The 27,769-nt window shown below is 41.4% G+C and overlaps 2 protein-coding genes across 3 annotated transcripts in view; one reads left to right on the top strand and one right to left on the bottom strand.

Annotated features, from left to right (window-relative positions):
• The first annotated feature begins 369 nt into the window (after nucleotides 1–369).
• Nucleotides 370–20,002, top strand: LOC110487724 (membrane progestin receptor delta). Its single transcript, XM_021559638.3, has 8 exons — nucleotides 370–615; nucleotides 9,858–10,141; nucleotides 10,591–10,718; nucleotides 10,929–11,134; nucleotides 14,232–14,358; nucleotides 14,455–14,551; nucleotides 14,834–14,978; nucleotides 15,263–20,002. The coding sequence occupies exons 1-8, from the start codon at nucleotides 441–443 to the stop codon at nucleotides 15,526–15,528; spliced, it is 1,428 nt and encodes a 475-aa protein (XP_021415313.3). The 5' UTR covers nucleotides 370–440; the 3' UTR covers nucleotides 15,529–20,002.
• Nucleotides 20,003–21,056: 1,054 nt separating this feature from the next.
• The window catches only part of ntrk1 (neurotrophic tyrosine kinase, receptor, type 1), a 30,724-nt gene continuing 24,011 nt past the window's right edge, over nucleotides 21,057–27,769 (bottom strand). For both annotated transcript variants that reach the window (XM_021559622.3, XM_021559629.3), the window contains exon 17: nucleotides 21,057–26,495. In XM_021559622.3, coding sequence (XP_021415297.1) covers nucleotides 26,310–26,495 — 186 coding nt within the window. In that variant the 3' untranslated portion in view covers nucleotides 21,057–26,309. The remainder of the gene's footprint in view (nucleotides 26,496–27,769) is intronic.

Raw genomic sequence — 27,769 nt, 5'->3', positions numbered from 1 at the left:
TCTCAGTCCATGAAAAAAAGGCCCTGTTTTTAATGTAGATTTGGTTCAGTTGGAATATTATAAAGTGACCTGCCTGCCTTGAATTTCTGAAAAATTGAAACTTCGCCTATATGATTAAGGTATTGAATAGGCTACAGAAGAAAATCAGCATCATTGAAATCATCCAATAGTCTTCGGATCTGTTTAAACAATGTAATGTGAAAAACTTTTCAATGTGGCATTTTTATTAAGAAAATTATATAACTGTTTGTGCATGTAAATGATAATAATTATGCGATGATATGGGATTCCTTAAAAGATTGCTCTCTGCCTTGTCTCCTGATTTTCCATAACAAGGTTTCTTTCTTGTCCCCGTCCAATCAAAAAGTCGCTGTGTGAGGAGGGTGGGATTTCGACGTTGGGGCAACGGGTTTGCAGTGTTTTTATTCGCCTGTGAAGGAATGCAGGACATAGACAGTTTATACAGATTTACACCAGGCTCCAATGGTCAGGATAATCGGATTTACAATGGAACTATAGTTTATTACAAGCAACAATTGTTCATTTTGGTCAGTGACTACATTGCACCAGTGAAGATTCGCGCAGATGAGCTCACCGCCAATATAAAGCTGAAAGGTTTGACTTCGTTTCTTTCTCTTCACGTCCCATAGTTTGCTTGTTACAATGTAACAACCTATAGTGTGTGTGTAGGCTACTGGATATGATTACCGGTAAGTGGCGTTTTTCTTTCCAAGCACTGTCTGTATTACTCTATAGGCCTACTTCTGAAAACCATCACTTGTTTTTTTGTTGTTGGTCTACCTCTCACATCGCTATATGACCCCTCCCACACATAGATAGATAGGCCAATAATATATCTACCAATGTTATTCGAGGTCTTTTAAAGTTACATTTTGTGTACGATGTTTCTTTCGAATAGCCTATATTTGATCGATTTTGATATCTTAGTTTTTCTTTTGATGCTGTGTGGGTGTATGCGAGGGTGTACCTGCGCGCGTGCGTTTATGTGTGTGCGCCACTTGCTTGTAGGTAACTATGGAAATCCTGAAAATGTTATCTAAGGAAAATGTTTCCACGGAAACAGACTTTTCAGCTATTATGCAAATTATATTATGTAACCTATATATATTGTCATTTAAAATATCATTACACTGTTTTGTCGGCATATTTGCCTTTTTGTGTTCACATTCAATTTGTATTGATGAAATTGGCAGTGTAGCCTGTCATGAGTGTGTAGGCGTTTTATTGTCTGAAGTGTGACAAATTTGACATTGCGCCCGAACATATAGGCAATTGGCCTATAACAATTTTCTTACAATATGGTAGGCTATCCGACATGAAAATTAAGACCAAATAGTCCCTGAAAATAGATTGGCGATCCAGTACTCATCTTTCTTGGAAAGCAAACATGCATTAAAAACGCGCACGGGGGAACATTCTTGGTCTTGTCATTGCTGGCCGGCAGCACAGATAATGGCTTTTGTCTTGTTATTGTTGCTGCAACAGTCCACGTGATCGCGCTGAGGAACATTTCTTCAGTCTCTCCAGGGTTCTTCTGGGCAGGGGCTGTGTAGAGAGCTACTAGGATAGGCTGATAGATCGCCTACAGTTCACTAAGACTGTGAGGCAGTTCTTCCCTGGTTTCACATCTCGGCTCTCTTTAGGGCATATTCTCCCTCCACATGCCCGACTCCCGCGGTAAATGCTATTCTCTTGGGGAAAATAGATCCCAATCTCTCACCAGAAAGTTTCTCTCTGAGATTGCCTTTTTAGCCTGTGCCATAACAGTTTGTCTGTGATTGTTGTGTGTCTGCCTTTACCATTTCTCCAGTATTAATGGCATATGAATGTGACTTCAGGCATTGTACATTACTATAAAAAAGTCTTATTCATTTGAATTTGAACAGGATATGCTCTTTATGAGAAACTTTGTCCAATTGTTGGATCTCGTTTCTCTCATGAAACTATGCACTCAGCATTTATTATTTATTTTGCAATGTTCATGTTGTTGACAACTTCAGAGCAATTAATTGAGTTTCACCCTGCCTCTGGTACAGGACTTTAGTGCGTTACTCTACAAAGGTAGGGCGAGAGACAGGTAGGACAGCTACCTTGCCCTACCTAGGCTATATGAGTTAAACATTTCATAGACCAAATGTAGATCTCTTCCCTACATATCTGGTTGGTCTGGTCTACTGTTGTTGCCACTCTATTGCTATTGCAATGACAAGTTGCAACTTGTTCCATGTGACACTATGTTCTTATAGTTAATCACAGATGATCATAAGTGATATTACTGGTTGACACCACACCTGCAGCAAGGAACTGTGTGACCCTGTTTAAATCATGTCAAATAAATTGTGAGAGAGTCATTCAGCAGTTTGTAGATTGGTGAAAGCAAAGGGTCTGTTACGCTTTCAACCATTTATTCACGTTTGATCAGTGATTACAGGAAAGAAGCGACGAGAGGAAGGATTCATTTAAGAAGAAAGAAAATCTCGCTCTTACTGGATTTAACAGATGAGATTCTAATCCATTTATCACTAGCCTACAATAATGTCATATGGCATAGTGGCATCGTGTGAATTTAAAGTCTTCAACAGGCAGTGTTATTGTGTACTCCATCTAGGTCAATGGGAGGGTCTGATAGTTGGTTCAGCTATACATGGAGTTATTTGATGGATTTACACCTTCTGCAGTACAGTACGGACAGAAACCGGTGAATCCCGTTGTTCAGGGTACACTTGACCGTCAGTCATATTGTTTGTGTGTGTTGAGGTGATGTCTTCCATGTTCCAATCCCAGTACGAACTGTACAGAATCATGACAATGCAATGTTCTATGGGGCGAACGATGTGCCTTGTTCTTGTTTACATAAATCTGACATGTGCCCATGTCAACATGCTCCCCACGTAGACTTCTTATCTTCAGCTCCTGAGTCATAAAGTCTTCTATTGAGGAAGGTCACGTGACGAGATCACGAGCGAGGGAAAGAATTTCAGAATTCAGGAGTTGGGCGAGAGAGTGGAACAAGAAAGAGGGAAAAGTGGGAGAGAAGCTGCACATTCAAAAGAGGTGGGGAGGAGTAAAGAGGAGGTGAAGAGGAGAGAGGGAGGAAGGAGGGAAAAATGTGAACATTTGTAGATTGTGAAACATGTTGGTAGGGGAACTGTGGATGGTCACCGCCACTGGCAGTCACTGTTTAGGGTGTTTGTTTTCCCCTTGTTTGCTGTATTACCATGCTCTTGCACACAAACACAGACAGACACTCACTGACACTTAAACAAACACCTCTGACGGAGGGTTTAACCTACTTCTCACTTTCTTGTTACTACTTTGCACAATTGTATAGTATTGTAGATAGAAAGTCACGAATGATCAAGTCCTTGCCAATAAATTATTCTGAAGAGAAATGTTTTGCTACTGTGCAGAACAGCCTTGTGAGTGGGTGGTGTAGTTGAGAGTGGGTGGTAGTGAGCACATTGTTATCACAGAGGCCCATGAGCAACACCTCCAAGACCTCCCGTTATTCGACTTTACCAGAAATAGACAAACAGAATTCCCATTCTACTACTGATGGAGACAGTGGAGGCTGCTGAGGGGATAACGGCTTATAATAATGTCTGGAATGGAGAAAATGGAATGGCATCAAATGCATAGAAACAAGAGGTCGACCGATTATGATTTTTCAATGCCGATACCGATTATTGGAGGACCAAAAAAGCAGATACCGATTCATCGGCCAATTTAATTAAAAAAAATTTTTTTATTTGTAATAATGACAATTACAACAATACTGAATTAACACTTATTTTAACTTAATATAAAACAGCAATAAAATCAATTTAGCCTCAAATTGGTTTAAATAATGCAAAAACAAAGTGTTAGAGAAGAAAGTAATATGTGCCATGTAAAATATGTGCCATGTAAAAAAGCTAACGTTTAAGTTTCTTGCTCAGAACATGAGAACATATGAAAGTTGGTGGTTCCTTTTAACATGAGACTTCAATATTCCAAGGTAAGAGGTTTTAGGTTGTTGTTAATATAGTATTTATAGGACTATTTCTCTCAAAACCATTTGTATTTCATATACCTTTGACTATTGGATGTTCTTATAGGCACTATAGTATTGCCAGTGTAACAGTATAGCTTCCGTCCCCCTCCTTGCCCCTACCTGGGCTCGAACCAGGAACACATAGACAACAGCCACACTCGAAGCATCGTTACCCATCGCTCCACAAAAGCCGCGGCCCTTGCAGCGCAAGGGGAATAACTACTCCAAATCTAAAAGTGAGTGACGTTTGAAACAGTATTAGCGCACACCCAGCTAACTAGCTAGCCATTTCACATTGGTTACACCAGCCATTAGGCTGATAGGCTTGGAGTCATAAACAGCGCTGTGCTTGCGAAGAGCTGCTGGCAAAACGCACGAAAGTGCTGTTTGAATGAATGAATACGAGCCTGCTGCTGCCTACCATCGCTCAGTCAGACTGCTCTATCAAATCAGACTTAATTATAACATAATAACACACAGAAATACGAGCCTTTGATCATTACTATGATCAAATCCGGAAACTATCATTTCGAAAACAAAACGTTTATTATTTCAGTGAAATATGGAACCGTTTGGTATTTTATCTAACAGGTGGCATCCCTAAGTCTAAATATTCTTGTTACATTGCACAACCTTCAATCTATGTCATAATTATGTAAAATTCCGGCAAATTAGTTCGCAATGAGCCAGGCAGCCGAAACTGTTGCATATACCCTGACTCTGCGTGCAAGAGAAATGACACAATTTCACCTGGTTAATATTGCCTGCTAAACTGGATTAGTAGTTATAACTAGTGATTATGATTGATTGTTTTTTCTAAGATAAGTTTAATGCTAGCTAGCAATTTACCTTGGCTTCTACTGCATTCGCGTAACAGGCAGGCTACTCGTGGAGTGCAATGGTTAGAGCGTTGGACGAGTTAACTGTGCGGTTGCAAGATTGAAACCCCTGAGCTGACAAGGTGAAAATCTGTCGTTCTGCCCCTGAACAAGGCAGTTAACCCACAGTTCCTAGGCAGTCATTGAAAATAAGAATGTGTTCTTAACTGACTTGCCTAGTTAAATAAAATGTATTAAAAAAAAATAATTTAAAAAATTTAAATAAAAAAATAATCGGAAATCGGCGCCCAAAAATACCGATTTCCGATAGTTATGAAAACTTTAAATCGGCCCTAATTAATCGGCCATTCCGATTAATCGGTCGCCCTCTAATAGAAATCATGTGTTTGATACCATTCCACTGATTCCGCTACAGCCATTACCACGAGCCCGTCCTCCCCAACCAACTGTGGATGGAGTACGAAATCGGAAAGGACCATACACTGTTAGACACACCCTGGAATCCAAACTGATATGCTCACTTTCACCATTGTGTTAGATTCCAGGCTATAAATCTGTGTTATTCATAAGTAGTTTTACTGGTTGTGAAAGAACATGCAGTTCTTTTAAAAGTAAGCTGAGAACTATCATCTATGTGCTCATTGCAATGTGCTCATTGGTTTGGACCATTACCCAATCAACACCTGGTCACTTAGCAGATCTTTCCCATCACGGACATGGATGCCAATAGTTTGTGCTAGACAATTCAGATTCCTACGAAGTTAACAAAATTGGGGCGTACCCTTAGCCAAAATATGTGGACATGTTTATTTTCCACTCTGCAGTGAGAGTATTTCTTACTCACATGACCACCTGACATCATTTTTTACAGCTGATTAGCAATGAGGCGGCTGGGAAGAGTCAGTTTGGGAGAGTACTGAGGGAGAGGACAGTTGGAGTCAAGATGAGTCCACTTAGAATTAAAGATGACTTCATAGTGGGGTGGGTTAGGATTAAGAATAATTCATTTTGTTTTCTTTACCACAGTTTCTCTGCTGCAGAAAGGAAGCCAGGGACTGTATTTACAGTCGGATCTAGGATCAGGTCCTCCCTGTTCATTCAATGTTATTCATTATGATCTAAAAGGCAGCACTTATGCAAGATCAGCAATCCTACTCTGAAACACTTTCTGAATATGGCCACAGATGTTTTAGTCATCTATGTCTAGGTGGGGATTTGTGGTAACCAAAGTGAGTATTCCGCACACTCCCAAAGTCCAATAGCATTATACAGGCAACATTTTGACCCTATAACTAGGTTTTAATCAGGACCACATTTACAACATGAACTTGCTTCTTGGGATTACTCAATTAGCAGAATAAGTATGTGTGCATACAGGTGGGCATACAGGTAGTGCCATCCCAAGGAGCACATGAATCCTATGAAAAGGAGAGCCTAGGAGGCCAAAATGGAGGCCACGGTGTATTCAATGGACCACTGAGTGTACAAAACGCCAGGAGCACATTCCTCATATTAAGTTGCACCCCTTTTGTACTCAGAACAGCCTCAGTTCATCGGGGCATGGACTCTACAAGGTGTCAAAAGCATTCCATAGGGATGCTGGACCATGTTGACTCCAATGCTTCCCACAGTTGTTTCCAGTTGGCTGGATGTCCTTTGGGTGGTGGACCATTCTTGATGCACACGGGAAACTGTTGAGCATGAAAAACCCAGCAGCATTGCAATTCTTGACACACTCAAACCGGTGCTCCTGGCAGTTACTACCATACCCCTTTCAAAGGCACGTCTTTTGTTAAGCCCATTCACCCTTTGAATGGCACACATACACAATCCATGTCTCAGTTGTCTTAAGGCTTAAAAATAATTATTTAACCTGTCTCCTCCCCTTCATCTACACTGGTTGAAGTGGATTTAACAAGTGACATCAATATGTCAGTCTATGTCATGGAAGAACAGGTGTTCCTAGTGTTTTGTACATATCAATATGTGCAACCCACTATCAAAGCTTATTGTCAAATAGACACTAATTACTTGGCCCATATTGACTACAATGCTTCCCACATGTCCCAATGTCATACAGAATTCAATATAATCTTGTGTGTGTGTGTGTGTGTGCGTGCGTGCGTGCGTGCATGTGTTGAGCAGAATGGCTACTCATTTTCATAGAGCCCAGGCCCGTGTGTAACAGTCGGCCCTTGGTCCTGCTCTCTCCAGACAGGGCCTCAGTCACAAAGCACACTTTGTCCCAGTAAATAGGATAAGGCCTGCAGCTGGGCCACCATGCAGTGTCCTGTCCCCTCTCTTTGTCTCTGTCTCCCCTCACACACTGTCACATCACAGAGCCTGAGGTATGCACAATAATGACAGGGCAACCTCCAGGTAATATTTCACCCAGCCAACACTGAGATAAGTGCTCTGACTATGACATATCATCAGACCAGAGCAACTTCCGTTCTGAGCCTTAGGATAGGACTTATATGAGGCTGTTGTAGCAACTGTACTCTCACAAAGGAAACCGTATGGATGGTGGTCACAGGAGGTTTGTGGCACCTTAATTGGGGAGGACGGGCTCGTGATAATGGCTGGAGTGGAATTTAGTATGATTGTGCTCTTTAGCATACACGCTGAGATAAAAAGGTACTATCAAGAATCTAAAAGGGTTCTTCGGCTGTCCCTATAGGAGAACCCTTTGAAAAACCCCTTTTGGTTCCAGGTAGACATCATTATCCTTCCTCTCCTGGCATGTTTATCCATCCTGTTTGCTTGTTCAGCACATACATGCTCTGCTGTTTGTGTGTGCCTCAGTGGCTATCACACAGTATTTACTGTAGTGATGGGAAGTTTGACTCTTTTCACTGACTCAGATCGTTTCGACTCGTTCAGTCAGAAGTATGAATCTTTCGACTCATTTCGTTCATTTGATTCAGTACCTAGAGCGCACAGGACCCCCTGCCGGCGAACAATTAACTAAAAACTTGAAAGGCTCATGATTCTACAAGCCTCCCGTTCACCACAAGGGGCTTATTGGAGCTGTCATTTGTGACTGAGACTTACTAAAGTGTGCTTCAAACAACGTACACGGGTGATAGATAGGTATACAACCAGACTAGATTGTGAACGACTCTTTGCGGAATGACTTGACTGCAGAGAGGAAGATATCGTCCGCGAACTGCTGCAGGCCCCCAAACGTTTCGTTCTCGATTTTGTTGAGCAGAGGCAGGCTGTTTAGGCTTCTACAAAGCTGTATAGCTTTCAATAATCAACCAATTACATTAATTCTTACACCATGAGATCAAATACCAGTTCTAAACATGTATTCTTCTTCTCTATGCTGCCAATGCAGCATGATCTATTTTCCTGCACGCACATATGATATAGACAGCTGGTGGTCGGAGCACGTCTCTGGAACCACTAGGCCGGAGAAACGCGTCTGAACCCTGCTGTAGGATTCATCGTGGCCAGCAGAGCAGGTCAAACGAACGACTTAAAGGAACGAGTCACTCTGAAAAATGTATCTTGACTCTCGAGTCAGTTAAAAAGGTTGTTAAAAAAGAATCATTTGTGAACTGCACATCACGAATTTCTTGTTCCTCACAGAAGTCACTTCAACGTCTAGCGTGCTCCCAATTACTGCCTCTTCAATTTGAATTATATTATAATGAATTCGGTATGACTTTGCAATCCAATTCATTTGTGTCTTTTTCACAATAAGCTTTGATAGTGGTTTGCACACATTTCTATAATATACACTGTATACAAAACATTAGGAACACCTGCTCCTTCCATGACAGACTGACCAGGTGAATCCAGGTGAAAGCTATGATCCCGTATTGATGTCACTTGTTATATCCACTTCAATCAGTGTAGATGAAGGGGAGGAGACAGGTTAAAGAAGGATTTTTTAAGCATTGAGACATGGAATGTGTGTCTGCCATTCAGAGGGTGAATGGGCAAGACAAAATATTGAAGTGCTTTTGAACAGTGTGTGGTTGTAGGTACCAGGCACTTCGATTTGCTGCTGGGTTTTTCATGCTCAACAGTTTCCCGTGTGTATCAAGAATGGTCTACGACCGAAAGGACATCCAGCCAACTTGACACAACTGTGGAAAGCATTGTAGTCAATATGGGCCAGCATCCCTGTGGAAGGCTTTCAAAACCTTCTAGAGTCCATGCCCCAACGAATTGAGGCTGTTCTGAGGGCAACAGCCTCAATATTTTGTACACTCAGTGTATTTCCATAAAGGGGATCTGAAATACCTTTCACTTATAAAGAGACAGGGAGAGATGATGAGTGATTTAAATATCAGTAAGTAGGGCAAAATGAAACTTCCTCAACAGAAACTCTCAATAGACGATGACAGATTTGCATGAAACCAACAAGAGGTTTTTGTTGTTTTTCCAGCTGATAAATAGCAAGCAAAGCATGCCTGCAATATTGAACATGGTGTGGGTTGCTGGCTTCATAAACAAAAGGCTCTTATTAACAATCTCCCTTGCTATCTGAACAGAAGGAGTCCTCTGTTCAATACTACATAGCAGGAACATGTTATTGTCATGCTAGCTTTGTTAGCTAACAGCCCACCATAATGTGACAATGCTAACCACTGTCTACATCTGAGTTCATGTCTGGGGACGTCTAGAGAAGGTTGACACAATGGAAGACTGTGTTGAGTCCAGTCAAAAAGGACATTATGACAAAAGAAGGAATACTAATTTTGATGGAACCATGAGAAAATTCTATGGAATGTTTTTGTATTGGTTTGTAATTTGAATTCAAGTGGAAACAGAGTGGACTATTCCCCAACCAATTCACATACAGTGGATGTGTCATGTGTGATTTGTAAACACATTTCTAGTTCTGATGGGTATGTAACAGTCCTCACACAATATATCTGAGTGTATGTCAGTGTAATTTCTAGAGAGTTATATCTAACAGCCATTTTCTTCCTGTTCTCTCTCTGCAGTGTTTCCTTTGTGGTGGGGGGGTGGGGTGGCCAGCGGTGGTGGGGGCTGGGCCCAGGGCTGGGGCCAAGCCTGGGGTTGGGACCGCTGTATGCAATGGGAACCAGGGCCTGGAGAGGGGGCCCAGGCCCCAGCGTTTGACTGCCCAGTCTGGTGTGTCCTCTGCCGGGGATGCAGGGCCAGGCTCAGGGAGGCCTGCCAGAGAGGGAGGGGGGCCATCAGACTGCCCACAGACATGCTTAGCATCAAACTCCCCCAGCTCTTCGACATCCACCAAGTCCCCAAGGTAAGAGTGACCATACTGAAAGAGGAACCTTTCGCAACCATTTCACAAACCTTCAGACGTTTCACAGGCTGAATGTTCAAGCCATTTTTGTAAATAAAAAAATAAAATAAAGATGGCCTTTTGTGAACTAAAACTTGACTTTTTCCCCCTACTTGCACTGACTTTGCTTACAGCTACTAAAAAAAGTACCTACTATGACTGATATATGTGGTTGTCCCACCTAGCTATCTTACGGTGAATGCAACTGTAAGTCACACTGGATAAGAGTGTCTGCCAAATTACTAAAATGCCAATGTATGTGTTGATCAGCACTCCTGCTCGAAGACACTTTTTGAAATACAGGCCCAGATGTACCAGACTAGGAGGACAGGTCTTGATGTCCTCCAGTTGTTTGTTAGATAATCTCTATAGTAGCCTATGTACTGTGTATCACAGTGTTTTGCCTTCAGGTGTTCCGAGAGGATGGCATCATCTCGGGATACCGTCACCCCCAAAGCTCCGCCCTGGACTGCATCCTTAGCAGCTTCCAGATGACCAATGAGACAGTCAACATCTGGACCCACTTCCTGCCCACATGGTATGTACACCAATGCAAACACTCTGAATGTAGACAAGGAGATCAGATCCATAGATAGCCGGAGGTATTCTGTAACAATTAGGGTTGGTTTAGACTGGAAAGCATACATATCAGATTGGTGTCTTCCTGCCTTCGTATCAAATCTTCCGATCACTCCCCCATTTCATATGAATTGTAACTGACGGTGTTGCGATGCCTCTCATTTCCCAGGTACTTCCTGTGGCGCTTCAGCGTCCTGTGCTCCACACTGAACTTCCTGTCGGAGAGCTACACCTGGCCGCTGCTGGTGTACATGCTGCTGATCTGTGTGTACCCATTCACCTCCAGCTGTGCCCACACCTTCAGCACCATGTCCCCCGAGGCACGCCACATCTGCTACTTCTTTGACTACGGCGCCCTCAGCCTCTACAGCCTGGGTAAGGCCCGCTGCATGAAGTCTGACTGTCTGCACTTCACAGTTAGACTATTAGTACTTCCTTTACCTTTAGTTCTTTTTTCTGGTTACATTTCCTCCAGTACCAAGTCTGCCTACTCTCACAGTAGGCTACATCTTCCACTAATCCGACCCGGTGCAATCCCACAGGTTAAAGGCCACGTGCAATCGTTCAAGTTCCAAAAAGTCTCGGCGAACTTGGGCAATCAGTTGCACGATTAGAACTTTGTATACTACTTGCCATATTTGTAACCATTGTTTGTGTGGTTACGTCATTGTTTGTGTATGTTTGATTTGGCACTGTGTGTGTCGTGTTGCTGTGCTGTCTGGGCTTGTCAGATTCACTGTAATGAAGTTTTTTTCGCCCACAAAACCTCATAATAATACATGTCTTGTTCAAGTATCTAACAATAATCTAACAATACGCACAAATCTAATAGTCAAAGAATGGAATTAAGAAATATTTAAAAAATGAGGACGAGCAATGTTGGAGTGGCATTGACTAAAATACAGTATAATAGAATACAGTATATACAGTGGGGCAAAAAAGTATTTAGTCAGCCACCAATTGTGCAAGTTCTCCCACTTAAAAAGATGAGAGAGGCCTGTAATTTTCATCATAGGTACACTTCAACTATGACAGATGAGAAAAAAAAATCCAGAAAATCACAGTGTAGGATTTTTAATGAATTTATTTGCAAATTATGGTGGAAAATAAGTATTTGGTCACCTACAAACAAGCAAGATTTCTGGCTCTCACAGACCTGTAACTTCTTCTTTAAGAGGCTCCTCTGTCCTCCACTCGTTACCTGTATTAATGGCACCTGTTTGAACTTGTTATCAGTATAAAAGACACCTGTCCACAACCTCAAACAGTCACACTCCAAACTCCACTATGGCCAAGACCAAAGAGCTGTCAAAGGACACCAGAAACAAAATTGTAGACCTGCACCAGGCTGGGAAGACTGAATCTGCAATAGGTAAGCAGCTTGGTTTGAAGAAATCAACTGTGGGAGCAATTATTAGGAAATGGAAGATATACAAGACCACTGATAAGCTCCCCCGATCTGGGGCTCCACGCAAGATCTCACCTGTGGGGTCAAAATGATCACAAGAACGGTGAGCAAAAATCCCAGAACCACACCTAGTGAATGACCTGCAGAGAGCTGGGACCAAAGTAACAAAGCCTACCATCAGTAACACACTACGCCGCCAGGGACTCAAATCCTGCAGTGCCAGATGTGTCCCCCTGCTTAAGCCAGTACATGTCCAGGCCCGTCTGAAGTTTGCTAGAGAGCATTTGGATGATCCAGAAGACGATTGGGAGAATGTCATATGGTCAGATGAAACCAAAATATAACTTTTTGGTAAAAACTCAACTCGTCGTGTTTGGAGGACAAAGAATGCTGAGTTGCATCCAAAGAACACCATACCTACTGTGAAGCATGGGGGTGGAAAAATCATGCTTTGGGGCTGTTTTTCTGCAAAGGGACCAAGACGACTGATCCGTGTAAAGGAAAGAATGAATGGGGCCATGTATCGTGAGATTTTGAGTGAAAACCTCCTTCCATCAGCAAGGGCATTGAAGATGAAACGTGGCTGGGTCATTCAGCATGACAATGATCCCAAACACACCGCCCGGGCAACGAAGGAGTGGCTTCGTAAGAGGCATTTCAAGGTCATGGAGTGGCCTAGCCAGTCTCCAGATCTCAACCCCATAGAAAATAGAGATCTGCATGGAGGAATGGTCCAAAATACCAGCAACAGTGTGTGAAAACCTTGTGAAGACTTACAGAAAACATTTGACCTCTGTCATTGCCAACAAAGGGTATATAACAAAGTATTGAGATAAACTTTTGTTATTGACCAAATACTTATTTTCCACCATAATTTCATTAAAATAAATCAATTCATTAAAAATCCTACAATGTGATTTTCTGGATTTTTTTTGCTCATTTTGTCTGTCATAGTTGAAGTGTACCTATGATGAAAATTACATTAAAATTACATTACATCTTTTTAAGTGGGAGAACTTGCACAATTGGTGGCTGACTAAGTACTTTTTTTGCCCCACTGTACATATGAGCTGAGTAAAGCAGTATGTAAACACGTTTGACAGCTCAATGCCAACAGTGAAATCAGAGTTTGTTTTCTTTTACAATTCTTTCATCTTGGAATAATGTTTGTCTTTCATTTAAGACATCCAGCCTGAGGGTTGCTCATCCAATAGAGGAGCCATACAGGGCTACTTACAAACAGAAAGCATGTCGCACCAGATTGCACTGTCAGATTTAGGTCAACAGACAGAGTAGATTAAAATATCAGCATATGTTTTCCTCTCGGATCCAGCATCTGGGAAAAGTTTTTATGGATGTGTGCATGTGTTCTACACCTTCACATATACATTTTCCATGGATTCATGTCTGTGTCCACGTGCTTGCTCAACCAATTCACATACTTGGGTATTTGCATTCTGCTTGTGAATACGTGTGCTTTTCTTGGGTGTGTGTTTGCTTGTATGGGTGTGTGTGATAGGCTTGTCCCTCTCTTTCAAACAAACTTTGTCTCTTACTTTGAAAACGTGCCTTTTCAAATCCATATTAGTGGATTTGAGGCCCCTACAATATGATCCTTAATCTACCACAATTCTCCTTACTGCCAAAACATACCCAGCCCTAAAACATACCCAGCCCTAAAACATACCCAGCCCTAAAACATACCCAGCCCTAAAACATACCAAGCCCTAAAACATACCCAGCCCTAAATGGCCAGATGTTTCTTGGATAAGGATTGCAAATGTTTACTGTAGACGGTGTTTTGCAGGCAAGCTTATTTAAAACAGCTTCTAAATTTATTGGAAGTACATCATTGGGATTAAAACTGGTATTGAAGCATATGTACAGCAAGTGCAAGGCCAATGTTTCATTAGTATGTTATTAAAGCCTAATTGATATGTTATGAGCATTGCAATTTATAATTATTTTAAGTGCTTGGTGAGTGTATGGTAGGTAAATGCATGGTAGATATAGTCTCAGATATCGTATGTTGTTTTTTTAACCTTTCAGTGTGTTTGTGTCCAGGTTGTGCCATAACGTATGGCTCCTATGTGATGCCTGACTGCTGGGTCAACAGCTGGCTGCACCAACACTTTGTGCCCATCGCCATCTGCAACACACTATTCTGCACCAGCCTGTCCTGCTATTCTAGGTAGGTAGCCAATACGGTACCCTACCCATGATGCATCACTCTCCTGGTCGTGGAAACCATTGTAACTTTCCTCCCTCTGTTTTAATTTGTTTATAGATTCCTGGAGATGCAGTTTCCTCATCGCAGTAAAGTTCTCCGGACAGGGGCATTTGTCTTTCCATTCATCTTTGACAACATCCCTCTATTTTACAGAGTGAGTGTATTTTGAGAAGGTGTAGACAGAGTTCACAGAAAGTCTGTTTTTACAGTCATTGGGTTGCATTCTGTTTGTTATGTCACAGTTTAGATCCGATTAATGCCTCTCTTTAATACATTGACCAGGACTTTTGGCTCATTAACTTCGAAACTGATTTTGTGTAGAATAAATAAAGATTTGACCACATGCTGTTAAAGCTTTTAATCCCTTGGCCGCTGTTTGTGCCAATGATCTTATGTGTGTTTGTATATGTGTGTGTGTGTCTGTGTGTGTGTGTAGCTGCTGCTGTGCTGTGGGGGCAGCTGCTGTCACAGTGAGGCCCTGCCCAGTCACTGTTACCACCTCCTCTTCGCCTTCCTCACCTGCTTCCTGTTTGCCTCACACCTCCCAGAGAGGCTGGCCCCGGGGCGCTTCGACTACTTCGGTACGTCCACGCCAACGCCCGGATACCATGGCAACTGGAATTGGGAGGTTACATCAGTTATTGAGCAAGCTTTAGCTAGTCTGGCCTGTGGCCAGTTATTGTTAGCGCATACCAGTGTCCGTTCTACTGTGTTCGTGATGGCACTGTAGGCAAATATTTGAACGGTGACAATACTTTGAGCAACCCTGGTAAATCCTTATTCACTGCAGTATGATCAAATTCAAGCATTTCTAATAACTCTCTCTCTCATTGATCTCTCTCTCCTTCTCTCTCTCCTCTCTCAGGCCACAGTCACCAGCTTTTCCACATCTGTGCCGTGGTGGGTACCCACTTCCAGATGGAGGCGGTGCTAGCAGATATGACCTCACGCAGGGCGTGGCTCATTGCGCAGGCGGCCGTACCCTCCTTCCTGAGTACCCTGGGGGCACTGGCCCTCAGCATCATCCTCAACCTAGGCATCATTGGCATCTTCAGTGCCCCTCTGCTGTGGAACCCCCACCACAGTGCCAACCACCCACTGACACCACCCGCGAAACGCAAGCAACAGTGATACTCCCCACAACCAGTGACCAACTAGTATGTTCAAATGTAAAGGGTTGGCTAAACCATTATCCCAGTCGTGAACTTTGGAAATAATAACGATAAGAAGTTGTATTCTACCTTTTAACACCAGTTAGTATTTGTATAAACCCATTGGATTATTATCACAGGATGGTTTTTTCTACATGTTATTCTATCGTCATTATAAGGTTTGTTTAGGAGTTTATTAATGTGTTCACTGTTTGAAGCCGAATACCCAGCTATTTTTATGAAGCCTTTCAGTTATTCAGTATCATTGTTTACTGTTTAAAGTTGTGGAAGTATTTCGAGTTAAAGTATCATATGCCGACTTCTTTTCACGTATACTTGAAAGGATCTGGGTTGTATGAAGCATATGTGATGTCTAACAACACATAAAAGTGCCTTCTTTTATATATAGTTACCCAAATGTTACCTAAGTAGTCGTAACATTATTTCTGGTTTGTGTACATCTCAAACTGGAAAAATCTTTAACTCTAAATTTGCAGGGAATTTTCATATTAATATATAAGTATTTAGCTACTGTTTTTCAATTGTCCTATATATTTGTAAGCCATTATTAGAACATCTCAAAGCCCATATTTAATATGAAGTATGACTATCCATTACATGATTCTCATCACTAACTGGCCTACTTACTATGATTCCACCATTTTGTTTTAATATTCAATACCATCTCATTTAAATCTCCACTATGACTTGAATACATGTACAGACCAGTGCAGTGCTCTCTCAGATTAACCTTCTCTAAACGTCTACACTCTCAGAAAAAAAGGTGCTATCTAGAACCTAAAAGGGTTCTTTGGCTGTCCCCCGTAGGAGAACCCTTAAAATAACCCTTTTTTGGTTCCAGGTAGAACCCTTTTGAGTTCCTTGTAGAACCCTTTCCACAGAAGGTTCGACATGGAACCCAAAATATTTCTATCTGTAACCAAAAAGGTTCTACCTGGAACCAAAAAGGTTTTCCCTATGGGGACAGCCAAAGAACCCTTTTGAAACCCTTTTTTCTAAGCGTGTACCTGAAAGCTACAGCACTGTACCATATCTATGATTAAAAGACAGGTGCCATTTTACAGAGGTACGTTTCCATGGAAACTCCATGGTTCTTTGCAGTTTGTGTTCCTGTGAATGCTCAGTCACTTTAATTGTTCTTTGGAGTACTCTTAGTTGTTACATCTACAACATACATTAATGGTCATTGGATACATTTTTTGAAACACTACGTGTTGTTTAAATGTCAGGGAATTACTGAAATTCTCCCTAAAACATACCCATCATTGTAACATCGATAGGACATACCAAATGATCTTGTTTATAACAGCTATCTGATGGAAGAAATATTAGATGATGCACAACAGAACTGAATGAGTGATGTCTCCTCATCTCCCAGGCATGTGGATGTGGTCAGTGGAGGTCAAAGGGTCTTGGCACTGTCGTATTCATGTGGTATCGTGGTGGTCATTGCAGGTTTATGGCAAACCAATACACCACTCACCCCATGCTGATATAACGTTGTCAGTGGCTATTGTTTACATGTATCCTTGAAAAAGAGTGTGGTATCTCTTGAGTATTTCATCCTTGTAGTATATATATATATATAACAGCACTTACTGTTTCTGTTCAGTTGTAAAGCGTAGTGAATATGTACAGGTAACTGCCAAAATAAAGGAAACCTCAACATAAAGTATCTTAATAGGGTGTTGGGCCATCACGAACCAGAACAGCTTCTATGCCTTGGCATAGGTTCACCAAGTGTCTGGAACTCTGTTGGAGGGATGCGACACCATTCTTCCACGGGAAATTCCATAATTTGGTGTTTAGTTGAAGGGGTGGAAAAGGCTGTCTCAGGTGCCGCTCCAGATTCTCCCATGAGTGTTCAATTGGGTTTAAATGTGGTGACGGAGAGACACACACCCTTTAAGACCCCTCTTTCAAAGTCTCTGAGATCTCTTCTAGCCATGGTAGCCAAAATAATGGGCAATAGGGCATTTTTATACATGACCCTAAGCATGATGGGATATTAATTGCTTAATTAACTCAGGAACCACACCTGTGTGGAAGCACATGCTTTCAATATACTTTGTATCCCTCATTTACTGAAGTTTTTCCTTTATTTTGGGCATTACCTGTATATTTGCATGATTATTTTTGTAAATGTTATAGATGAGGAAAAATGATTAATTACATCCCCAACATCATGTGATCATTTCTTGACATAATAGCACTTACCATGTACCACACTAGACCTAACACACACGTCATTATTTGATCATGTAGCTCTGTATTCAGTGTGTAGGGGAGACCAGGGTTGATTGTCACAGTGCTTATAACTCCCAAACTAGAGGGTGCTGTGTAATACTTTTAAGATTAAAATGTGTGAATTCTTCAAAAGAACTAATCCACCTGGTCGATTCATGTCATCATAACAAAACATTTAGGTGAGGGTATTTTTTAAATTTAAATTTTAATTTATAGGCAAAACTTTTTTATTTTTTTTTAAGATGGCAGTATTTTTTTTCATCCAGTATTTTTTTTTCATTTTTCATCCAAAAATGAATGTTTGCATTATGGGGGTATACATGTAAAAAAATATATATATATATTATAGGGAGAGCTACATTCCATACTTATTTCTGAGTTCCTAGGTCAAGCCATGTGGTAGCATGTAGCATCTTAATTAGCATTGGGATCTTTTGCTGTAAACCTTCCTTCCCGGAAGATCAAAATGTGTTGGGAATAATATATGTACGGTGGAAAGCGTTAGCACATTGGGAAGATGTCGCCGAGACATCAGAATAGAGTCTTGATGCCTGGCCGACATATATACTATGTAGAACTGTAGAATTTAGAATGGAGATATTCTAAAACCATCTGTGAGACGTCTTGCCAATTAGCAAACGATGTCTAAAACGGCATCTTCCCGATTCATCATTCATCCATTGTCCAGAGGTTTCTCTGCTATCTGGGTTTGTTGCCTTTCTCTCCCAAACATATTTTCTCTGTCACACACCGACAAATGTACACATGTGTGTGCAACACACGCGCACACAAATTGACTCAAAATGTCATATGTTACCCTGCATTTTGTTAGGAATATCATTTGATAAAAGAAAGGCTATTTCTAAGACGCTGTGAACCATATTGCTTAATTTCCTTTTACTAAAGGAATAAACTAATAGCTAACATTGTGACAACCAACCCCATCAGTGGAGGCTGCCTAGAGGAGAACGGCGCATACTAATGGCTGAAACAGAGTGACAACCCTGCGATGGGGCTGGTTGTCACAAGTGGGCAGAGTGTGTTTGATGGCTTATTACTCCATGTTGGAATAAAACATACTAGTAGGATCCCTATTTCAACCCAAGACCTTGGTCTTTCTGTTAATGTTGAAAAGAGTCTTGTTATATATACTGGTGCTGAGAAATACACACCAGAGTAAAATGTGTGACAACCAACCCAAGTCTCCCCTAAAGCCTTGGGTGGTTATGAGGGAATAGAAAGTGATATTGTGTCAGTGAGGGAAATGGACTGTGTTGCAGGTTGAGCAGAGTGTACAGGCAGTATAGGCAAACACACATACACACATAGACACACTTCATTTTACTCCAACGAGAGCCCTATTGTTTGAAACACAATTTTTGTTTTGAGGGTTAGTGTATTGAACACAGAGAGACCCATGTAGTTGCCCTTTTCATCATCATTATACCACTCAGTTTTACACTATTGATTTTGGTATGGTGCTTTCATCGTCTTACAACTTGTGTCTTGGAAGTGGGTTGTGACTAGCGTGTGGCCGTCCATATCGACCACAACTGTATCTGAATTGACATATTGTAGTGCTGATATACCTGCAGTTGGCGCATATAACCGATTGTCCTTTAAGTTGTTGAATATTTGAATGTTCAACTACATTTCTAAACATTCTGTTATGCTTTTGTCATTGAAATCTACTTTAGTTCAAACTAGATTATCGCTGGGAAAAAAAACAGTGATGAAAAATTAGTTCAAATGCATCTGTTTGTTTACTTCGATCACTTTCATGAAGCTATGAGGATTCCCAAAGTGTGTTCATATTGAATGGCATGTTACAGTAAGTAAAATAGGAAGCTATGCAAAGATTTGGTTGGATGACACAACAAACTACACACCAAGGAACTTCCAGTGACTCCTGAAGAGTGCTAGGTTTTAGGAAAGAGGGAAGAAGCGGTTTGAATGAATGTCTGTGCCTATTTTCCTTTCATACTACCTTTAATTAAACTTTTATTTTTATTTAGCATATGCGCTGTGTTTTGTGTGGAGAACATAATATAGTTCCTGGGTAAAAAACTGAAGAGAAAAATAATGTCATTGTTTGCTATCTTGTTACTAAAATTGTGTCAATGCTGCCTTATTAGAGTGTATTCATCACTGGAATAATTTCTCTAATAAAAATGACTTACCACATATTTGACAGCATTAATGTGTTTGTCTGTCGACTGTGTATAACAACTGTATCAGCTGAAATGTTGGATCGTATAGGGTAGTACTGCAGTTATTTTCCAATACACTAGATGACAACCTTTCACTGAGCAATGATCTACTGTAAAACAACCAATGTTCTACTGCAAGAGGGAACAAAGTATTGGTGTATGTATGAATGTGAGCAGTAGGGGGCATGATTGAACAAGGATATTTGTTTTGCCTCTGTAGCCAACAGTATGTAGTCCACCCCATCCACAAGAGTAGAAAATATAGTTATTTTTGACAGATTCTACCAAATTGCGATAACATACAGCAAAATACACTGCTTATCTTGTTTTGAGGCAATTTGAGGTTATTGTTTTCTCTCAGTCAATGGTGAAGATGCTGACATATTGGTCTCTAAACTTCAGATGGGGAATAGAGGCGCTCTATTCCTTGGAAAGAGTGTGTATTAGGGTATCTTAAAAAGGAGGAGTGATGATGAGGGAGACATCATGGCCCTAGTCCTGGAAGGAGATGGGCAGTGGAAAGTATATCTCTATAGGGGGTGGAAGGTATAGTCCCGTCTCTGCCTGTAAGACGTCATAGGAAACAGTGGTCCAGCATGAGCCTAACAAGTGTTTTCATTTCCAATACACTAAAGAGAGGGAGAGAGCCAGCGATATAACATTACTCACAACCCATTAGCACTCCTAAGGGAGTGGATATGGAGAAAAGGGAGGGAGAAAAAAAAGTGTGAAGTGAAGAGAGGATGCTGTAATATATCCAAAGTGTGCTTGTTTGTTTTTGTTTTTTTTTGGGGGGGGGGTAACCTAAGGTCATATAAAACTTTATTCTTCCAGTAACTGATGTGTCTGGTGAGACTTCCAGTGAGAAAGTACTGCTGTGTGTAATTCAGGTAATTGATCACAGACCTCCACACAATGAAAGGTGCTTTTGCAGGCTAAAACGTGTAGGCACAATTAGTCTGTATTTGTTCATCCTCCGAAATATTATAAGAACATGTACTGTAAGATGGTAGACAATTGGAAACTGAGCTCCTTGAACCAAATGGTTGTTTTATTCATGGGCAGACGATATACAAAGTGTTGGGGTAACAATATCATTTGTTTTACATCAATAAAGTATATGTACATATTTACACTCAAAGGTGTCCAAATTGTTTTACTAGTCTTGTAAAACGTCTGCTTTTATTTTCAAGGTGAAAGGTTAAAAGGGAGAGTGGACCTTGTTGTGTGTCTATAGGTTGTATCACGGTCTCTATTTCAATTCCATCTGTCACTCTCCTCCTGAAGTTTCGATCATTGTTATCCATCTGTTACATGTGAAACCATTTCGCTGTATCTCTCTCAACCATCTTGTCCCTTACTGGATTTCAGCAGCTTGCTTTGATGTTAAAGGCTGATGTTAAATGCTTTGGGGTCACTATAAGGCATGTTAACATGGCTATTTCCTATGAAAGCTATGTAACTGTACTTGAACCTACAGTGGGGCAAAAAAGTATTTAGTCAGCCACCAATTGTGTAAGTTCTCCCACTTAAAAAGATGAGAGTGGCCTGTAATTTTCATCATAGGTACCCTTCAACTATGACAGACAAAATGAGAAAAAAAATGCAGAAAATCATTGTAGGATTTTTTATGAATTTATTTGCAAATTATGGTGGAAAATAAGTATTTGGTCAATAACAAAAGTTTATCTCAATACTTTGTTATATACCCTTTGTTGGCAATGACAGCGGTCAAACGTTTTCTGTAAGTCTTCACAAGGTTTTCACACACTGTTGCTGGCATTTTGGCCCATTCCTCCATGCAGATCTCCTCTAGAGCAGTGATGTTTTGGGGCTGTTGCTGGGCAACACAGACTTTCAACTCCCTCCAAAGATTCTCTATGGGGTTGAGATCTGGAGACTGGTTAGGCCACTCCAGGACCTTGAAATGCTTCTTACGAAGCCACTCCTTCGTTGCCCGGGCGGTGTGTTTGGGATCATTGTCATGCTGAAAGACCCAGCCACGTTTCATCTTCAATGCCCTTGCTGATGGAAGGAGGTTTTCACTCAAAATCTCACGATACATGGCCCCATTCATTCTTTCCTTTACACGGATCAGTCGTCCTGGTCCCTTTGCAGAAAAACAGCCCCAAAGCATGTTTCCATCCCCATGCTTCACAGTAGGTATGGTGTTCTTTGGATGCAACTCAGCATTCTTTGTCCTCCAAACACGACGAGTTGAGTTTTTACCAAAAAGTTATATTTTGGTTTCATCTGACCATATGACATTCTCCCAATCTTCTTCTGGATCATCCAAATGCTCTCTAGCAAACTTCAGACGGGCCTGGACATGTAATGACTTAAGCAGGGGGACACGTCTGGCACTGCAAGATTTGAGTCCCTTGCGACGTAGTGTGTTACTGATGGTAGGCTTTGTTACTTTGGTCCCAGCTCTCTGCAGGTCATTCACTAGGTCCCCCCGTGTGGTTCTGGGATTTTTGCTCACCGTTCTTGTGATCATTTTGACCCCACGGGGTGAGATCTTGCGTGGAGCCCAAGATCGAGGGAGATTATCAGTGGTCTTGTATGTCTTCCATTTCCTAATAATTGCTCCCACAGTTGATTTCTTCAAACCAAGCTGCTTATCTATTGCAGATTCAGTCTTCCCAGCCTGGTGCAGGTCTGCAATTTTGTTTCTGGTGTCCTTTGACAGCTCTTTGGTCTTGGCCATAGTGGAGTTTGGAGTGTGACTGTTTGAGGTTGTGGACAGGTGTCTTTTAAACTGATTACAAGTTCAAACAGGTGCCATTAATACAGGTAACGAGTGGAGGACAGTGGAGCCTCTTAAAGAAGAAGTTACAGGTCTGTGAGAGCCAGAAATCTTGCTTGTTTATAGGTGACCAAATACTTATTTTCCACCATAATTTGCAAATAAATTCATTAAAAATCCTACAATGTGATTTTCTGGATTTCCCCTCATTTTGTCTGTCATAGTTGAAGTGTACCTATGATGAAAATTACAGGCCACTCTCATCTTTTTAAGTTGGAGAACTTGCACAATTGGAGTAATACATCAGATAAATAATGAATAGGTCAAAATAATAACTGTACAGCTCTACTATAATGTTTGTAATAATGTTTGTAATAATGTTTGTAATATTGTTTGTAATATTGTACATTCGGATTAGAATGAGTAGGCGGAGAAATGCGAAACATTGTACTGTATTCCAATAGCTATAAACAACTGTAGTGAGCAATATCAACAGTAGACGACGTCCGGTCAAACTTACCATTGAGCACACACACACACACACACACACACACACACACACACACACACAAACACACACACACACACACACACACACACACACACACACACACACACACACACACACACACACACACACACACACACACACACACACACAAACACACACACACACACACACACACACACACACACACACACACACACACGCACACACACACACACATTACTGTATTCAGACATTTTCAATCCAGATGATGGTTGGGTTTTGGGTTATAAACAAATTGGGTTATCAAATAAGATTATATTGATAAGGAGCATCTCTCTTAATGACCATTTACTGTTTGTTCATATTCCAAAATGCTACTTGATAATTGATATCCCAATACAATGCAAGTGATAGCCATAAAGAACACAAACTTTGTTTGCAGTTTCTTTACTATGGTCTGGGCTATGTATATGAAAAATGAAGGATCTGACATAACTGCCTAACAATAGAAAGCTTTCTGATTAGTGCAATTGACTTGGCACAAGAGGTTTCTCTACATTTTCACTCCTGCTGATTATATCACACTGCTTGAAAATGGAAAGATGGCGTCTTACTGTTCCAATACATCTTGAACATAATGGTAAAGCTGTTATTATCAAAATTGTAGATGTTTGAAATTTCACCTATGAAAAGTATTCTCGGGCTTGAAAATCACTGAGCCCCTTAAACTTCACTAAAGTAATTCAACTTTTCCATATTCTCAGGCAACAGTAAATCCCAGAAAGCTTTCAAACCCCTTGACTTTTTCCACATTTTGTTACATTACAGCCTTATTCTAAAATGGATTAAAAAAATAAAAATCCTCAGCAGTCTACACACAATACCCCACAATGACAAAGCATTTAAAACAATTTAAAAAATATATTTTTTTACATTTTAGCAAATGTTTTAAAATGTAAAAACAGAAATGCCTGTTTTTACATAAGTATTCAGGTCCTTTGCTATGAGACTCGAAATTGAGCTCAGGTGCATCTGGTTTCCATTGAACATTCTTGAGATGTTTCTACAACTTGATTGGAGTCCACCTGTGGTAAATTCAATTGATTGGACATGATTTGGAAAGGCACACACCTGTCTATATAAGGTCCCACAGTTGACAATGAATGTCAGAGAAAAAAACAAGCCATGAAGTTGAAGGAATTGTCCGTAGAACTCAGAGACAGGATTTTGTTGAGGCACAGATCTGGGGAAGGGTACCAAAACATTTATACAGCATTGAAGGTCCCTAAGAACACAGTGGCCTCCATCATTCTTAAATGGAAGAAGTTTGGAACCACCAAGGCTCTTCCTAGAGCTGGCCGCCAGGCCAAACTGAGCAATCGAGGGAGAAGGGCCTTGGTCAGGGAGGTGAACCCAATGGTCACTCTGACAGAGCTCAAGAGTTCCTCTGTGGAGATGGAAGAACCTTCCAGAAGTACAACCATCTCTGCACCACTTCACCAATCAGGCCTTTATGGTAGAGTGGCCAGATAGAAGCCACTCTTCAGTAAAAGGCACATGACAGCCCCCTTGGAGTTTGCCAAAAGGCACCTAAAGGACTCTCAGAACATGACAAACAATATTATCTGGTCAGATGAAACCAAGATTGAACTCTTTGGCCTGAATGCCAAGCGTCACATATGGAGGAAACCTGGCACCATCCCAATGGTGAAGCATGGTGGTGGTGGCAGCATCCTGCTGTGGGGATGTTTTTCAGCGGCAGGGACTGGGAGACTAGTCAGGATCGAGGAAAAGATGAACGGAGCAAAGTAGAATTGGATCCTTGATGAAAACCTGCTCCAGAGCGCTCAGGACCTCAGACTGGAGCAAAGGTTCACCTTCCAACAGGACAATGACCCTAAGCACACAGCCAAGACTTCGGAACAAGTCTCTGAATATCCTTGTGAGCCCAGACTTGAACCCAATCGAACATCTCTGGAGAGACCTGAAAATAGCCGTGCAGCAATGCTCCCCATCCAACCTGACAAAGCTTGAGAGGATCTGCAAAGAAGAATGAGAGAAACTCCCCAAATACAGGTGTGCCATGCTTGTAGCATCACACTAAAGAAGACTCAATGCTGTAATCGCTGCCAAAGGTGCTTCAACAAAGTACTGAGTAAAGAGTCTGAATACTTATGCAAATGTTTTTTATTTGTAATAAATTTGCAACAAAAAATGTAAAACTATTTTTGCTTTGTCATTATGGGCTATTGTGTGTAGATTGATGAGGGGGAAAACGATTTCATCAATTTTAGAATAAAACTGTAATGTAACAAAATGTGGAAGAAGTCAAGGGGTGTGAATACATTCCCAAAGGCACTGTATAGTCTGCATTCCTCCAATCATGCAAAACCCTTCATCAGGACAACACCCGTTCAGTCACACAATAAAACACTCACTCACAGTAAACACTTGACAGATCTTCGCTGGCTCGTTCTTTTCCTCCCGCTCCCAGTCAGCGGCACACAGAGTTGGGGCTGGGTCGTCATGAGACGAGGCGAGCTGGGGTAGTAGGCAAAGCTGAAGCAGCATGGATGTTGCCAGTGTCCGTACAGTATGTCCAGCTTTAGGGTTAAAAAACAGTGACCGGGAAGTAGGAAGTAACCCCCATCTTCATAGTCTTCCCGTCGCTTCAGGGTAAAGTTTCTCTGAGGCACAGATCTGGGATCAGCTTCCCCTCCCCCACTCCGATCTGTAACCATTAGTGGCCCAAAAATACCCAATATCAGCATCTAGGAGCAACTTCACCCTACTCCCTTCCCAACCCAATGGTACCGATCAGACTAGATCCTTGCTAAGTCTGGCCTGAGCAAATATCCAATCAGAGGGGGTGTCGGTGTGTTTAAGACCAATAGAGGTAAATGACGGCAATGCTTAGGTTCAGGATTGCCATCGCACAGTCCTTTACCTAACTCCCACCTCTTCCCAATACCCGTCATCCCTGACCGTAAGTTCCCCTACTTCCCCTTGCCTGGACACTGCCCCAGCGCCAGACCTCCCAACCTCTACCCCAGGATGTCCAGGTAGATAGGGGGGCTCTTGACAAGGGCAAGGAGGCGGCTGTGGATGTCCTTGATGACCAGCCTCTGCTGGGGCTCCCTTTGCCAGCAGCCCTGCATCAGGCCGTGCACCTCTTTGGGGCAAGTGCGTGGTCTCTCCAGCTCCCGGCCCTGTGTAATGCACTCGATAGCCTGTGGGGGTGCACATAGAGGCAGAGGGAGGGGGTTAGAATGAAAAGGTGTGCTAGCTTCAGTAACTCCAAGTTTTTACAATGCCTCTTTATTTGGGGCTATTACCTCAGGGTTTGAATGTTTTCATGATTGTCACTTTTCATTAATTTGACCAGACAAGCTCAAGCTACGCTAGAGAGCTTAAGGTGAAGACACTTGGATAAGAACAATAAGTGGAGTTGTCAAGATGAGTCGACAACTTCTGCACAATTCTGGAGAACGTTCTGTGAGAACGAAAGATGTTGCCTCTAATAAGCTGGTGATCTTTCAAAAGAATGCAATGGTATTCATCAGAAAAATTGTCAAATTGACACATTTTTACACTTGGCATGGCTCAATGCATTTATCACTGTCAAGAACTGAATTGCACTATGCCTATTCCCATTCAAGGACTGCCCTTGGCCCCACATCACACAAAGAGCCAGCAACTTAACCCTTTTAAAGAGTTCAATATCCCTAACCTAATCCAATGAACTGAAGAGACCTGTCAGCACTGAACCTCATGATACTATAATGCCCAGCTAGCACATTTGGGTCCTTGGAAGTTGTGGGAATATACGTTTTTGGTTTCCCATTGGTTCTGGGAACGAAGCCATACATTTCCTGACCAGTAAAGCAGAAAGTTTTTTAAACGTTCTGAGATTTGAAGTGATAATTTTGCCTGATATTTTTAGGTTCTGAAAACGTTTTACTATAGTTCCCTGAATGTTTTCCTCTTTTATTAACATTCTCAGAATGGAAATTATAGGTTATTTGATGGTAATTAAATAGCATTCTGATAACACTGCTAGCTTAGAATCATTGTTTTGAAACTCCAAGCACAGATAGGACTCATGGAAATGAATTTGCTTCGGCATTAATCATGTAAACACGTGTATTTTTTATTGTGGCACAGCGTCAGTGAGATTCAAACCTGTGATCTTCTGTTCATCAGCCATGGAATTTGTCCACTGCACTACCAGGATGGAGCTGCATGCCATGTTTTTTTTACTTATACAAAGCTGTACATTTTTGTCATTTTAGTTTAGAACTTTTAGGAAACGTTCTGTCAAAGTAATGAAACACCAAGAAAATCATGTTTTCTTGTAAAGTTTCTTAAAAGTGCTGAGAATGCTTCAAAGCAACTATCCTGCACCATTCCCAGAAAGTTGTGGGAAGGTTGTATGCATAATAACCATAGGACAACCACGCTCTTACCGAGCTCTAAGAAACATAAGGTTCTCAGAACATTGTGT

The sequence above is a fragment of the Oncorhynchus mykiss genome, chromosome 2 (genome assembly GCF_057628025.1).
Source record: "Oncorhynchus mykiss isolate SJ-2025 chromosome 2, ASM5762802v1, whole genome shotgun sequence".
NCBI classification, from domain to species: domain Eukaryota; kingdom Metazoa; phylum Chordata; class Actinopteri; order Salmoniformes; family Salmonidae; genus Oncorhynchus; species Oncorhynchus mykiss.
This window is presented reverse-complemented; position numbering and strand designations above follow the sequence as displayed.